The sequence below is a fragment of the Macrobrachium rosenbergii genome, chromosome 28 (assembly GCF_040412425.1).
Source record: "Macrobrachium rosenbergii isolate ZJJX-2024 chromosome 28, ASM4041242v1, whole genome shotgun sequence".
NCBI lineage: Eukaryota > Metazoa > Arthropoda > Malacostraca > Decapoda > Palaemonidae > Macrobrachium > Macrobrachium rosenbergii.
In genome coordinates this window covers 29,472,711-29,490,000 of record NC_089768.1, presented here as the reverse complement: position 1 = coordinate 29,490,000, position 17,290 = coordinate 29,472,711, and the positions used below count along the sequence as shown (strand labels likewise).

Below are 17,290 nucleotides of genomic sequence, written 5' to 3'. Positions count from 1 at the left end.
ATTACTTTAGGTCAATTAGATTATCACATCAATAACAGGATTACAACTAACCATAATGTCACCAAGTGAAGTTCGATCTAATTCTCCTCTATATTTGCTGGGAATGACATATTTTTTAGAGGAAATGGCCTATAGATAACGAGAACGAATATGTGTCTTAAGATATATGCGTTTTAAAACAGCCCAACAGATTTAAATTTTAAAAATAGTACAAAAAATAAATAAGATTATACACTGCTACGCAGCAAGACAGGTGTCACTACACGAGCTAAGAACTGAATAATTCCACCCATATATATAGCTATATATATATATATATATATATATATATATATATATATATATATATATATATATATATGTGTGTGTGTGTGTGTGTGTGTGTATATGTATGTATGTATATGTCACATTTTCCGTTAATTTTACCTCCTTTTACATTAAAAATACCTGTCGATACTTAAATCTCCCGGTGCTGCTCAATATTACGTCTAAACAAACAGTTCTAATAGTAAAAGTGACATGATGACAACTAACATCACCGATGTCACCATAAGCTCTGTACTCTTCAAGAATTTATTTTCTCTCACAAAAACAATGACGGACCTAACTGAATCTCTCAAACTCGTCAACAATCTAGTCGTCCCTTCTCATACATCTTTTCCCAGCCTCATCCTTTATTAGTCAGTAGGTGACACGGTTCTATAGTATGCCTCACGCCTTCCCTTACCCGCTTTCATACTCTGTGGACAATGTAGTTTTTCAAAGGTAAACAACTTCTCTCCCTAGTTCTTTACCTATCTTTCGTCGCTTTAGGGCGTCAAAGAAAAATTCAGACGTTGGAAAAGAGGGAGAGTTATAAAGGTTTTATGCAACGCGTGATGTCAGAACTACTTAGGGTAACATTCATGTAAAGTACCGCCAGGTCTTTGACGTTTAGACCAGCTTGAAGTGTCACCAGTACTTCAATACCGAGCATAGGTGGGATTCAGCGAAGCACTCTGTCATTATATTCATACGCAGTTTTGAAAATTTGTTTATAAGTACACAAAGGAATATTTTCTTTGATATATCCACTTTGATGAAATGTACAGTCTTGCCGCCAATTAAAGCTTACAACTACTTGATTGTGTCTATCTATCTATCTATCTATCTATATATATATATATATATATATATATATATATATATATATATATATATATATATATATATATATATATATGATCAGTACATAAAAGATAACAATATTTCTACTTACATTTTTCATTCCTTATGGTCTTGCCAAATCTCCAAACATACCGTCATCATACGCTGACTTTCCTGAGATACGAAAGAGGAAAAAAGGTAAATAGTATTAATATCTGGATAAGCAGGCACCTCAATATGTTAGAATGTATACATAGTTTACCAACATAAAACAGCACAGCAGTTAATGTTGTTTTACTCCACCGAATTTACAGTAATCTGCATTCTTAAAGATAAAGATAAAGATTAAAAACATTCCCTTTGGTCGATATCTTAATTAAAGCTATCGATAAATATGATTCCTGTCTCAAATGTTCTAGTTCAACAAGTGATAACCTGTTCGCCTGTTTTTTTATAGACGAGGGTACCCATACTGACAAAATCTGACAGCAGTAGTTGAGGGTGGGAAACGGCAGGTCCCGAGTCTGGGAACGTTAGGTACCATACCAAATTTTGTATTTGCGTACTGAATACTTATACAGGACGCATGGGTGAGAGTGACTGGTCAGAGGCTAGGCGATTTACGAGAGCAAGACCCCTTGCTGACATAAGGACAGTTGAATCTAGAACGAACGATCGGCTGAACAGAGCCTAATCTAAATGTGTAGTTTATCGCCTGGAGACAATAGTAGTCGCACAGAAAAAATAGATATAAATGATTACAAATTATTTTTTTTTATCATATAGAGATGAAGCGTTATGCAGTGGATTTCCAGAAAGTGTAATTGCTTATCAATTTTATCAAGAAAGGACTCTAAAACAAAAACTGAAAAGAAGTATAGATATTAAACATTCTTAAACCTTAGTCACCTGTACAGCTTGTAAGAATATTAAGGACCGCTACCGTTCAACTGAATACAGACAAGATCATTAACTTCACAACTTTGGAGCCTGCGGAGACGTCAGTCCTGTTATTCATGTCACATACAGATATAAGAATATTAAAATATTCATCACAACCTCAAATGCCGTTTTAGAAAATAGAAAAGTCTGTCTGGGGAAAATTAACCATAAATTTACGAAGCAAACAGAAAACTCATTTGCATGTTAACGAACTTTTCCATTTTTGTAAATGAGCGGAGAGTGGTTTAAGATTTACTTGAAATCTGGTGTATTATGGGTTTTTATGGTCATGACAACATAAAATGAATTATAGCTCTAACGTCAGAATATAACTTACATTCAGCCATTTTTTTAACTACCGAGCACTGTCCTCTCTCTTCCCCTAAAGTTTTAACTTGACGCTTTTGAATTAAATTTCTGGACAGAATTAATTTTTAATATCATAGAAAGCCTCTTATAACTAAACAGTAATAATAATGTATTCATTTTTACTCGAATCTACCCAAGCACGTATAAATTGGATGAAAACTGAATAACAAGACTTAAAGCAGAAAGAAAACATTCCATAAAGTCTACCGGCTAAAGTTTGAAGCAGTCTCTGTTTTGCAAGAAATTAGAAGCTGTGAAGTCATTTAACTTTTCCTCACTTAAAGCGAGAAAAACAAGTAACACGGCAAGACGATTGCTTGAAAAAATACACTTGCCGAAATGTAAAATGCCACTCCCTTAAAGTAGAAAAATGAAGAAACGCAAGTTGTCTTAATTTTAAAATAACACACCAGGTTTCTCAATCCTCAAAAAATAAGCAACTTGCCATATTTACGATCGGGTGAATAATTTTGTTTCTTTAAACTAGGGAAGAAATTCTGTGCATGAGTATGGGACATCTCATCAGCCCTCATTCTTGAAATACTCGGGCAAATACTGGATGTTATTTGGAGTCTCATCTTGCGAGATTTGCTCAGCAGCGTTTCCAGGCTTATACGGTGCAATTTCCCTCGTGCTATTTTTCGGCGTGAGACGACTCGCTGTTTTGTTATCTCAGAGAGGAAGAGCTGTCCTTTAACTTACAGTAAGGAAATTTCCATTGCTTAAATCTAGGGGTAAAATGAAAAATACTAAGAAGATAGCGTGGTCCATTTCACGTCTTCTTAGATTGGGATGGCTATGCGTGATAAAGTGGTGATACACACGGCTCCTATATAATGGAAGATGGCAGGATTTAAACCACCAGTTCCTGTTTACTGTAATTGCTATTCATGATGTGCGCATACTTATGTAGACCGACTTAAATGGCCTGTAACTTGTTAAGCAAACGGGTAAGAAAAGACAAGTGAAGTTAGAAAATAACAAATAAAATGAAAATAAAAATGTAAAAAGAAAAGTTAGAAACAATATACATGAAAATGTACACACAAACACACAGCAGCCTGATTTTAGTCTCGTAATTAAAGATCCGTTTAATGTTGCAAAGTTAGTAACTGAGACTATTATTCTCATCTTTAAAAATTAAAAAGTACTTTTCATACATCTCATAGTTTGCCTTAACCCCTTTCCTTCTCCCTCCATCCCCGGCTCTCTCTCTCTCTCTCTCCGCACCGGCACGATTTATCACCATAAAATTTCGAAGGTAAACTATCTTTTCTGTACATATCTCGCACCTGTCCATAAGCTGGTGTGTATCGAATGAAAGATGAGCTTTCCATAGGCACTTACCCAAAGCAAATTTGCCCAGGGTCTCCTTCCTTCTTTACTTTCGCCACCTGAAGAATGACTTTTATTTTATGACATCGGGGATCGCTCGTGGGTCTGAGGGAATTCGCTGTTTTTTTTTTTTTAAGTGACACATTTAAGGGGCCATACTCTTGAAGACGTTCATACTGTCGCAATGTCATAAGCAGCGGTATATAAGTTTACGCTGTGCTTACTTTATTTTTACTCGCAAGACTGAAACACTTATGTCCTTTGTGTCTTTTTTTCTCCAAACGGGAAAGGCGTGTAGATTATATATATATATATATATATATATATACATATATATATATATATATATATATATATATATATATATATATATATATATATATATATATATATATATATATATATATATATATATATATATATATGATTATAATCACTTTTGTACGTGATTCATTTATCACACGTTACCACAGGTGAAAAATAAGAGACGGGGTGTAGGTCCTGACCGGTTTCGACTTTATTTCCAAGCCATTGACGAAGGACTGATACAGAGTATTAGAGGTCACAAATACATATACTACATATCCACCCACAGGCTGGTGTCAAGGTAGGAGTGGCCTTCAAAACTCATTTGGCTAAAAATCACAATATACTCTCAGGGGACAATACTTGAAAAAGAATATGCCTCCAGAAGAATAGTTTGTGATATTTTCAGCTTGGCACCTGTAGGCACCAGAAGAGTTACAAGACCCAGACCAACTTGAATGAGAACTGTCAGACGGGAGTCTGGAGATAAGTGACATTTTTATTTTTCCCCCCCTTAGACGGGCTGGTTCAAGAGGGTGTTAGCCTTCCGGTTCTCAGAACAGTGGTCTTAGATGAGGTGATAACACCATACCCTTATAACCCTAGTTGTTACCATCACAGATGGAATAGAACGTGCCTATTTGCCCGTCTCTGTCTAGGAGTCGAACCTGGATCCTCTTGCTTGGTGTGTGAGAATGCTACTGATTTATATTGTGAGTGTTTGTGTGTGTGTATATGTATATATATATATATATATATATATATATATATATATATATATATATATATATATATATATATATATATATATATATATATATATAGTCTCAGTAATTCTTGATTGGCTACTTGAAATCTTAGCTTAATAATAAATAATATTGCCAAGACCAGGAAGAACATTCTTTATTGTACGAGCTTTCGAGGTATAAAACCTCATCATCAGGCTGAAAAAACCGACAAGGATGAGAATCAATAAAATTACAATAAAATGAATTGTCATAATAAATCTTCAGCAAAAATACTAACGAAATATATAAAATGAACAAGTAAATACAAACTCTAACGTAAAATAACGAAAAATTAAAAACACAAACATAAAAATATGAAAATAAAACTAAGGTGAAATGTAAACAAACTACCACTCACAAAGTAAAATATTTAACGACCTAATTGAGTACCTACTATGAAATTACACGATAGCTAGTTGAATACCAGACGAGTTGTTGTTCAATTCCGGCTTCATCTTTTTAATAGTCAGCGACTCAGAAATTAAAAAGTCCAGTCTATTTGAACAAAAAGACAGTACCCGAAAATCCAGGTCAGTGAAAGGATGGTCCTGTACTAAACTGTGTTCTCTAATGGCAGAAAAGGGTGGTTTGGAAAGGGGAAACCTAGTTCTAATAGAAAGACCTCTGTGTTCCAAAATTCTGTGTCTGAGCCAGCGGGAACTGGATCCCACGTATCCCAGACCACACTGCGAACAAGTGAACAAGTAAACGACACAGGAATTAAGGTCCACAGGCAGAGTAGGCTTCTCTCTCAAAAGTGATCTTATTGTAAAGGATTACAGAAAACAAACCGGAAACTAATTTGAAACAATGCTTAAGTATTTCTTGTAACTTTTTTCGGACCATATAGCTACTATGACCAAGTTAAGGCAGTTTAATGTACTTTACATCTTTACTAGCAGTACTGTACACCGGTCTGGGACAAAACTTTTCATTTGAAAAAATTTTTCAGTATTATTTCACTTATGGATTAACTTTCAACATAAAAATAAAAACATGATTTGAATGATTTTGAAGGTTTTTTCATCGCAAATGAATACTTATCCTTCCCTGGCAAATGATATAACAAAATTAATCTTGACTTGAAATAATGCTGCACCCCTCTCCAAGCTAATACGGCAAACTGTAATCAGTAAACACAGTTTTGCCGTATTTATGGAAGGGGGTGCAATATTCTGACAAGTCGTAATTTTATTAATTTTTATACAGTATATCATTTGCCGGGGAAGGATAAGTATTCATTTGCGATGGAAATACTTTTCCTCAAAATCATTCAAATCACATCATAATACAACAGAAAAACCTATATTTTATGTTGAAAGCAATTAATGTCCATAAGTGAAATAATTTTTTAAGAACTTTGTAAAATACAAAAATGGGATATGAGTTTTCAGAAAAATAATTCTGGAGAAAACCATATCTTGATGAAATAAATTAAAATCATACAGAAACATTGTAGGCTCTATTTATCAAAGTGCGTATTGAGTTCATCTTATACAACTTTGGCGAAAAATGAGGTAATTCAATGCCAACCCAGTAAAAGTACTTTTCCTATAAACAGAGGTCTCAAATTTGCCACTATTTCTGTATACCTACCTGTACATCTAAAAATGAAAATATTATCCTGTTCCGTCTCAAAGTAAAAAGAAATGTTAGGGTGACGAGAATTAAAATATTCAAAAACAAATCAACATGTGATAATTCCTTAAACACAAGGAAAGTATCATCTACATACCTACAGTAATACAAAGGTTTGAAAGCACTAGGGCATTCAGACATCCAAATCCTTTACAAAAACTCATGGGTTATTGTGAAAGGATTTTGGATGTCTGAATGCCCTAGTGCTTTCAAACCTTGTATTACTGTAGGTATGTAGATGATACTTTCCTTGTGTTTAAGGAATTATCACATGTTGATTTGTTTTTTGAATATTTTAATTCTCGTCACCCTAACATTTCTTTTACTTGTGAGACGGAACAGGATAATAAGTTTTCATTTTTAGATGTACAGGTATACAGAAATAGTGGCAAATTTGAGACCTCTGTTTATAGGAAAAGTACTTTTACTGGCTTGGCATTGAATTACCTCAGTTTTTCGCCAAAGTTGTATAAGATGAACTCAATACGCACTTTGATAAATAGAGCCTACAATGTTTGTTGTGATTTTAATTTATTTCATCAAGATATGGTTTTCCTCCAGAATTATTTTTCTGAAAACTCATATCCCATTTTTTATTTTTACAAAGTTCTGAAACAATTTTTTAAATGAAAAGTTTTGTCCCAGACCGGTGTACAGTACTGCTAGTAAAGATGTAAAGTACATTAAACTGCCTTACCTTGGTCATAGTAGCTATATGGTCCGAAAAAGTTACAAGAAATACTTAAGCATTGTTTCAAATTAGTTTCCGGTTTGTTTTCTGTAATCCTTTACAATAAGATCACTTTTGAGAACGAAGCCTACTCTGCCTGTGGACCTTAATTCCTGTGTCGTTTACTTGTTCACTTGTTCGCAGTGTGGTCTGAGATACGTGGGATCCAGTTCCCGCTGGCTCAGACACAGAATTTTGGAACACAGAGGTCTTTCTATTAGAACTAGGTTTCCCCTTCCAAACCACCCTTTTCTGCCATTAGAGAACACAGTTTAGCACAGGACCATCCTTTCACTGACCTGGATTTTCGGGTACTGTCTTTTGTTCAAATAGACTGACCTTTTAATTTCAGAGTCGCTGACTATTAAAAAGATGAAGCCGGAATTGAACAACAATTCGTCTGGTATTCAACTAGCTATCGTGTAATTTCATAGTAGGTACTCAATTAGGTCGTTAAATATTTTACTTTGTGAGTGGTAGTTTGTTTACATTTCACCTTAGTTTTATTTTCATATTTTTATGTTTGTTTTTTTAATTTTCGTTATTTTACGTCTCACCCTTTTAGTTTGTATTTACTTGTTCATTTTATATATTTCGTTAGTATTTTTGCTGAAGATTTATCATGACAATTCATTTTATTGTAATTTTATTGATGCTCATCCTTGTCGGTTTTTTCAGCCTGATGATGAGGTTGTATACCTCGAAAGCTCGTACAATAAAGAATGTTCTTCCTGGTCTTGGCAATATTATTTATCATTAAGCTATACATATATATATATATATATATATATATATATATATATATATATATATTGGGCGAGAGAGAGAGAGAGAGAGGGAGCCTGCTTACATACTTATAGTGAGGATCGGGCTTAATCATTTTCATCCGCTGAAAGGAGGTTGTGTACTGTACCAGCACAAGAAAACTGAAAGACTTATTGTAAGCATAACCAAAAATAAAAACAAAAAGAACATAACCCTACTTACTGAAAGTACTTAATACAAAGCTTACGTAAGCGTACAACAAAGGATAATTTCAAAGTACAATAGTACAGCGTAATAGATTCAGAAAAGTTATTCCTGGTACTCGATCATAAAAAAACTTATCAAAATATCGTTTTAATTATCATAATCAAAGCACCTATCATGAAAATCACCTGTCGGACGCTGTCATCATTATCATAATCCGCCCTTGAATTCTGTGCCACATATTTCAACATCGACTCCCATTCGGTATCTCTATCAGCATTACAGGAAGTCAGTGTAAATTGGAAGGAACGAGTCATTGTTATATAAACAGCTCAGTTTTTGGATAATGCCTTCAGTATCCGCTATGATCCTCGACTGTTATGACATCAGGGTACTGTCAGGTGACACCACATATATACGTAAATGTACGTACTAACATGCTACGTACTTGCTATCTCTGTCTCTCTTTGTAATTACACACACACACACACATATATATATATGTGTGTGTGTGTGTGTGTGTGTGTGTGTGTGTGTTTGTGTTGAGTTTGAGAGCGTGTGTAGATATTTCCACTTCATTTGCGTGAGGGTAAAATATTCTTTAGTCTGTTTAGACAAATGGCATGAGTAAACATTCAGCGCTGTTGTTTTACATAAGTTTTGTTTAGTGTAAACTGAAGAGAACGATAAAATACACTGCGTGTGCCTTTTACAAGCAATTTTTCAAATATTCCCCGTATGGCCGAAGAGAGCTTCCGTACTTGAGAAAAGAGAGGAAAGTTGGAATATATAGTGGGAATGAAGCCTTAATTAACAACGAATATTTTCAGCTATTGATACAATGGGAAAAGTGAAGAGTTAATTAAATGTCTATTCTAGAGAATTGTGTATAACAATGACGTAACTTGAAATTTTTTGCTATTGTTTAACTAACGAAATTCTTCTAGTTGTCCATCTGTTCAAGGCAACTGTGTCATTTGAACTCTGAAAAGCCCTTCCACATTGTTTTTCAGATATGTTTTATGCATCTCTAAAACTATATGTAATAATGATATCATCCAAATCCTTCCAACAATAGCAAACGCGATAAGATCAAACTAGAAATGAGCTTCAATGATTTTATTTGAATTATTATAGAAGACGAAGAATCCCTTTCGGAAAACACTGGTTCAAGTCCAAGAACATTACCGAGAGTAAAATCAACCAAACCCAAAGGTCGAGTAAAACATTCCTGTTCCAACTGATGCAACAGGAAAATCTCATAATGGAATTTCCATTTCCTTGGATTTACCGCTTGTAATGGAAAAGATGGAAAAGAAGGCATTAATCCAGAAGTTTTTCTTTTTCTTTCAGAAGTTGATTATGAAGAAAGCCTTGGTTTTGACGTTTTCTTATTCTCTTTTTCTCTTTCATTCTTCTGTGGCTAATTTAAGTAAAATCTTGAGGAGAGGAATGGAGAGTTCCGATGAAATTCACGAATACTTCTGATTTTTTTGTTGATTTCTCACACTGATGAATAGCACTGAATTCTTTATAATTATATGAAGAAATTTATTATTGCATACATCAGCAGAAAGAACATTAACGCAAAAGTAACCCTCCTATGCGATCACACACGTGCATATACACTGTTTATGTGTACGGCATTTGACAAGGCCTGCCATAAGACCCTGTTCTCCCAGACTCACAGCTCTGACTTAACTCTTCTCTGCAAACTCATTTAAAGTTTCTTGTCTTACCAGTCCATTTCTGTTGTAGTTGAATGTCTACTTCTGGACCTTTCCCTATCTCTAATGCCCTTCCTCACAAGATGTTTCTAACCCCTCCATGCACCCCTACATACCCTTCCTCCCTCCATGAATGGATGGCTTTTCAGTTCCCTTTTCTTCCGCGGTGAGTTTCGAACCCAGGCACAGTATTCAACGGTATCGCATTCTTACTATCTGTAATAGGTTTGAATCCCATCGAGGATATAATGCGCCTCTTCATTTATTTCCCATGTGGACTCAGGTCTTGTAGCAATGAGTGTTTCCAAACAGTGTGAGAAAATCGTAAAGATAATAAGTAATAATAAGTAACCATGGCGCTAACAGATTATATATATGCATATGTATATATATATATATATATATATATATATATATATATATATATATATATATATATATATATCATTATTACAAGCGAATACAGATAAAGAAAGTAAGTAATGGGTAATCTGTGAAACAGAATTGACAAAAATACTAAACAAGATAAAAAACAAAGTAAAATAAATTAGGCAAATAACTTTTAAACTATGAAGCGGGACTCATGCCAGCCTGCTCAACGAAAAATCGTTTGCGCTTAAACTTATAAGGTTCCCACCTGCTCTACAACAAGATTAAAAAGATCACTCCACAATTTGGTCACGGCAGGAATAAAACTTCAACAAAACTGCGTGGCACTGAGCCTAACAGAAGAATAGGCAAGAATAATAGAGCTGATCGCATGCCTAGATGTCGTAGTCTGAGATGATCTAATTTCATAATGGTGCCAGGGATTAATAACAGAATTCGAGTTTTTGTCTGACAGTTATATGTGTCAGCTGCTAAAGAACTAACAGGGAACCACTATTCGCAACACATCAGGACGAATAAATAATCAGATTTGTAAAGGATAGAAAGATCTCCAAAATATTGAAACACTTCCTAATTACACCGATTTTTGTGTAGCTGCAGGATATGTTTCTAAAAAGTGAACTTTTATATATATTATATATATAATATTTATATATATATATATATATATATATATATATATATATATATATATATATATATATATATATATATATATATATATATATATATATATATATATATATACATATCTTGCAGACACTTGGTCAAAACACTTTATGAGCCACGTCGTATCCAATCACCGTAACTAATCCATCAGGAAATGAGTGGGCGAGGGTCATCAGTCTAACTTTCAGACAGAGCAAAGAAAAATGCCGTCTCTTTATTGACAAGAAAGACAGAGTAAACGGAGAAAAATAAAAACCTTTCTTCAAATTTCTTCCCTTTGTCAATAACATAGATTGTTTTGACTCTTGGGAAAGACAACACTCTTCCCCGGGATGATTAAAGAAATCGCAGAGTTTTGTTTTCCACGTACTTCGTCCTATTGGATACTGGATACCATCAGTGTCAGGCTTTTTCTTAAGGGAATTATGTTACAGTTTTACTGTATTATGATGTAGCGAAATGACGAATTAATTGCTAACTTTTGTCAGGCATTTGGCAGCAAGTTCCAATTTAAATTTTAAGTAACAGTTTAAATTACATACCCTTACTAAATTAAAAAAATAACTTTCGGGTGTGAATATTATTATTATTATTATTATTATTATTATTACCATAAAAATATGAGAAAATAACTGGGCAATTAATGTTTTCTTCACCAATCTTATATAAGATAATTACTCATACACGTATCTTTCGTTCATGACTTATCTTCACCTACGCTTATCTTTACTTTTACTTTTCTGCAATTGTTGCTATTTTTTTTTTTTATTTCGTTCAATTATACATTTGACTAGAATTAAAACGTCATTTTTCAAGCATGTAATTTCACTTAAATCGGACATAATTTTTTCTACACTCAGTCAACATAAATTCAGATGACAGACGCAGAATCTCTTTATGGAAGATTTTGCAAGTGTAGAGTTCAAACAAATAAACAAACCTCGTCCACACTCACGAAATCAAAAGAGCGCACAAATGCGCAAAAGAGTTGGCTACTAGCTAGCACTCTTTTTGAAACTCCGAGAATCCTTTCCATGTTTCCAGCAGCATGTTAATTACGAAATTGTGTTCCAGGTCAAGCACCACTTACGTACCATTGTGGAAGCGAGGACCGTAAAGGGGCCTTTACATTTCGAGCAACACGGACCCGGAGGAAGCAGAGGAGGTGCTTCCGTGAACGTGAACGAAAAATGACGGCTGGGGACTCAAAGAAAACGAAACCGAGAAAATGGGAAAAAGCAGATATTCCATTAAATTTCCATTAACGGAGTTCGCCCGTGTTGTTCTCAGCGGGGGAACGCACCGTCGTAAAGTCTTACCAGATCTCCCAAAATAAAGGGAATCGCGAGTCCTAACTCCCCAGGCGCTGTTTGTGACCGGACACTGAGAGCGAAGAGCTTCCTAGGCAATCTTTATGACTCTCTCTCTCTCTCTCTCGCGTTCTATGAGTCTAAGTGTGTGTGGTGTCCTTATGTGTGTGTATGTGTGTGTGCATTTATAGGAAACGTTTTACCAAAGACTTCCTCTGCAGTCCTTAAAAATTATGAACTCTTCCACTCTCTCTCTCCTTACGAGACCTTTGAACGCGGTTTATAAAATCGAAAACTTTTACGAACGATGGGATATTTTCATTGTAACTGAAAACAATTTCTATTCCTGTCCAGCCATAAAAGAATCATTACACAATACGCAGATGGCTTCGGTGCGCCATATTGTCAAAGTCTTTTCATTCGTCATTAAAAAAAAAAAAATGCGGTCTATTATCAATTTTCAGAGTTGCTGCGCGCGCACAATGCCAGCCGGAAGTTAATTGAAAGTTCGCTGGTACTGAAAACTAATCAGAGGCCGTATAAAGTTGTAAACATTTTTGGTTCTAATTTCGTTTCGCAGCAAATCGTGGAAAAATTGCTTCAGCGAATCAAATTCAATGTAAACAAGAAAAGATTCATATGGGAATTGAAAAGACAAAAATGGAAATTGAAATTTATATATTTTGAAATCGGAGTCTTTTTCCGCTCGAATTAATTGAAGAAAATATATCAGTAATTTATGCAGAATTACTGACGATCATTGAATTCGTATAATAACTGATACGAAGTTGTCTTACAGCTAGCTTCCAGGTTATACAACTTCATTAGTGTATGTCTAAATCTATATATATTTCTGTGAAACGTTTCCATTATTCATTTGCATATATATATATATATATATATATATATATATATATATATATATATATATATATATATATATATATATATATATATATATATATATATATATATATATATACATTTATGTATATATATATATATATATATATAATACACAATACATTTACACATAAATACCTATTATATATATGTTAGTGTATGCTATACACACACACACACACACACACACATATATATATATATATATATATATATATATATATATATATATATATATATATATATAGTATGTATATATATGTGTATGTATAGACACATGTATATATGTATGTATATATATATATATATATATATATATATATATATATATATATATATATATATAAAGACAGTCAGGGCCAGGTTCTCTCACCACCAACCATTAATCAAGCATGGAAAATGACGGTACCCAAGTTCTAGCTTCGGGACAGTACATAGCAAGGAGTAGAGAATACAAAACGTTTCTAGGGGCGCTATCATCTTGTCTCTAATTTTTTTTACGGAACTGTTTTATATAACTAACCGCCCCCGCCCCCTGCCCAGCTGATTGTTTAATTGACTTGACTCCGTCCATTGTAATGTCTGACACATGGAACATCAGCCACAAAATCTGCCTCGGCACAAATACGTGACAGGAGGTTTTCCTCACTCAAGTCTTGGCGGGAAAAGTGCATGATGGGTAATGTGTTCGTGGTCACGTCCACTCACGTCAGTCAGGGTCAAGTAGACTGTTTGCCTTTGTGTAATTTTATACATCGACATTATACTCCTCGCTTCCATGAAATCAAAGCTTTGATAACTATAAGCCATTTCATATTTTCCCGCCTAAAGTTTAAATTGCTACGGAAACGGTTGCAGTCTCACCCCCGCCTGCCACAACCCCCACCATTGCTTCTTAACTTTTACATAATTTACACTTACTTATACAGACAAGCAATGCTAAGAACGATATCATACTGATCACTAAGAATACATGATTTTCAAAAAAGGCAATGATTGGATAATGCAGTATTAAATCATTTGTGACGGCAACACTTGGGACTTCATTTTAACAACTCAGTACGATTACTGTAACAGTACAGCTGCCCATTTCCTATCGTTATTCTTAGTGCTGGTATTACTGTTATCATCACCATCAATATCATTGTCGTTATAAAAAGCAAATATTCAAATAACTGTAAATTACGCCTACTGAGTCTAAACTTTCCCTAATCCAGGGCATGAATAGCCTAGATACAACTACTTATTTCACAGCTCAACGTTTTAAATTACACGTCTTACCTCCAAGCACTCATCTTTCACTAACCTGTCCTTAGGACATTTTTCCTTAATATCATTTTTGCACTTGTCACAATGACACTTCATAATAATAACACGTTCAACAGGTGTTCGGGAGGAGCCAAGACACAGTACGTCCACTTTCTTGTACCGGTGGTTGGTGACTGAGAAGAAAATCTGCGTTTCTAACTGTTTCCAGATCCTGAGTCTTGAGTCTCTTGACCATAGAGCGTCAATCACTGGAGTGGCGATCTCACTGTCGAGCGTGTGACCTCAGGCGGCCATATTGAAAGGTCTCGGTCCAGCTCATAGTATAATACTTGATTACTGTTATTATATTTACTATTATTATTTTTATCTTTTTCACTATTATTATTATCTTATTATTACCATTAATATTAATATTTTATTATTATTATTATTATTATTATTATTATTTATTATTATTATTATTATTATTATTATTTGACCCAATTTCACAGAGAAAAAATATCTTACAAAAACAGGTCAAGGCCTAAGCATCTGCTCTTCGATCTAAGCAGTCTCTAGCATAAATGGTCTCCGTAAATTATAGGACTTTCTTTACATACGGTCACTAAACACTAACTAAACAGTAATGTACTGTACAATCACTAAGCACTAACATTCACAATAAACTTACACTCACTAAACACTCACACTTACTATACACTCACACACACACTATACTCACACTCACTACAAACATTTACCATACGCTCACACTCAATAACACTAAACACTCACTGGATGCTCAACACTCACTAGGCACTCACTATGCACTAAAGGCTCACTAAACACTCGTAAAACACTAAACACTCACTGTACCCCAAAGACTCACTAAACATTCACTAAACACTCACTTAATCCTAAACATTCATTAAACACTAAACACTCAGCATCACACTAAAAATTCACCAAGTACTCACTCTACACTAAACACTCACTAAACATTTATTAAGCAGCCACTATACATTAAACACTCACTAAACCCTAAATACTCATTAAACACTAAATACTCACTAAACCCTAAATGCTCATTAAGCCCCTAAACACTCATTAAACACTAAACAGTCAGTGAACATTCACTAATCACTCATTCAACACTCACTAAACACTTACACACTAAACATTCACTAAACACTATCATTCGCTAAACACTCATTAAACATTCACTGAATACTTACTAAATATTCACTAAACACTAACATTCACTAAATCCTAAATGCTCACTAAACATTCATTGAATATTTACACACTAAACATTAACCAAACACTAACATTCACTAAACTCTAAACACCCACCAAACACACACTAAACATTCTCTAAACCATAAACATTCACTGAATGCTTACACACTAAACATTCACAAACACTAACATTCACTAAACCATAAACACTAAACATTCACTAACATTCACAAAACATTCACTAAACCCTAAACTAAACATTCACTAAGCCCTAAACTAAACAGTCACTAAACGCTTCCTCACTAAACCCTAAGCATTCGCTAAACACTTACTCACTAAACATTAACGATAACAAAATTCACAATTGCACTAAGCCCCTGTTCAATTTGCGGGTTACCAGACCTTTATAGATGGCTACAAGGCCTTGCAGCGCCGCCCTGGCGAAAGACCACCGAACTACGTAGTACTGGTATAGAGATCGCAACTCCGGGTATACGATATACCCACTGAGTCAGCCATATTTGATCAGTTTTGAAGAAAACGACATGACAGAAGTTATCAAAATTTTCAGCAATGTAAAATAAGATAGGCGCAAACGTTTTTAATTTAGTATTAAAAAAATACTAGCACCGTTAAAAGAGGAAAACAGACGGACATTATGCTAACATCAAAATATGTTACATTCAATAATAATTGAGAAATAATGAATACAGAAATGTCTAAACTAAAAAGCTTGATTGGAGCATGGATCCTTGAAAAATGCTTTAAGGAAAAGAAATTTTATGAGAAGTATTGTGCCAATTAATTTTGAATTTCCTGGTCCGGCTTCTCACACTAAACCCCCAATTCCCCCACTCCCCCACCCCAATTTTTTTCCCCGTGCTCTGTGCTGAATGATAATGAACCTATCGTGCACCAATTCAGTTAAAACATAAGTACTTCCAAGCGAAAAATCCCACGTATCTTCAAAAATCACTTGCATTTCCTCACAAAGATCATACAACCTCTTTCATAAAAGAGTAAACGTTGCATATCCTTGGGCAAACTAGACTTAATTCCAGACCGCGAAGGTTCTTCTTCCCTTGCGCGAGGGGATGTGTTATCTCTCAAAATACTCTGCAGCCGAGGGCTGCGAGAAGATACAAGAAGCTTGGTATTCACAAACCTCCGAGTAAAAGGTTAAAGAAATTTTTGATGAATATTATTTTCCTTCATGCTTTAATTGAGGAGATAGATATGAGTGTATGAAGAGACAGTACCTTCAAAAAAGCGCTAAAGAAAGCATGTTAGCGGAATAAGTTGCCCAGATCAGTAAGCAATTTCAGTAGCTCGTAAACAGGACTTAATAGGACAATATGGGCTGACGTTAAAAAACAAATAAGTAAATTTCGTTTTTATGACAAATGGCTTTATTAAAAGTGAACATCTCATGAACAGTTAAAATGAAATAAATCCAAGGCCACGGCATACGCGGGAGTTGGAGAATCTTAGTTAAATGGTTATCCAACAGCAGTAAGCTGCGGTTCGGATACTCAAGTAAATTAAACAAAGCTTAAGGGGAAGAAAAGTAATATATATATA

At 34.4% G+C, this 17,290-nt stretch overlaps 1 protein-coding gene across 1 annotated transcript in view; it reads right to left on the bottom strand.

The window, feature by feature from the left end:
- LOC136854173 (deoxynucleoside kinase-like) overlaps positions 1-14,666 on the bottom strand; it is a 312,604-nt gene extending 297,938 nt beyond the window's left edge. Inside the window, exons 1-2 of the mRNA XM_067130466.1 lie at positions 14,504-14,666; positions 1,259-1,320 (exon numbers count right to left, since the gene is read on the bottom strand). Coding sequence (XP_066986567.1) covers positions 1,259-1,260 — 2 coding nt within the window. The 5' untranslated portion in view covers positions 1,261-1,320; positions 14,504-14,666. The remainder of the gene's footprint in view (positions 1-1,258; positions 1,321-14,503) is intronic.
- Positions 14,667-17,290: the final 2,624 nt, after the last annotated feature.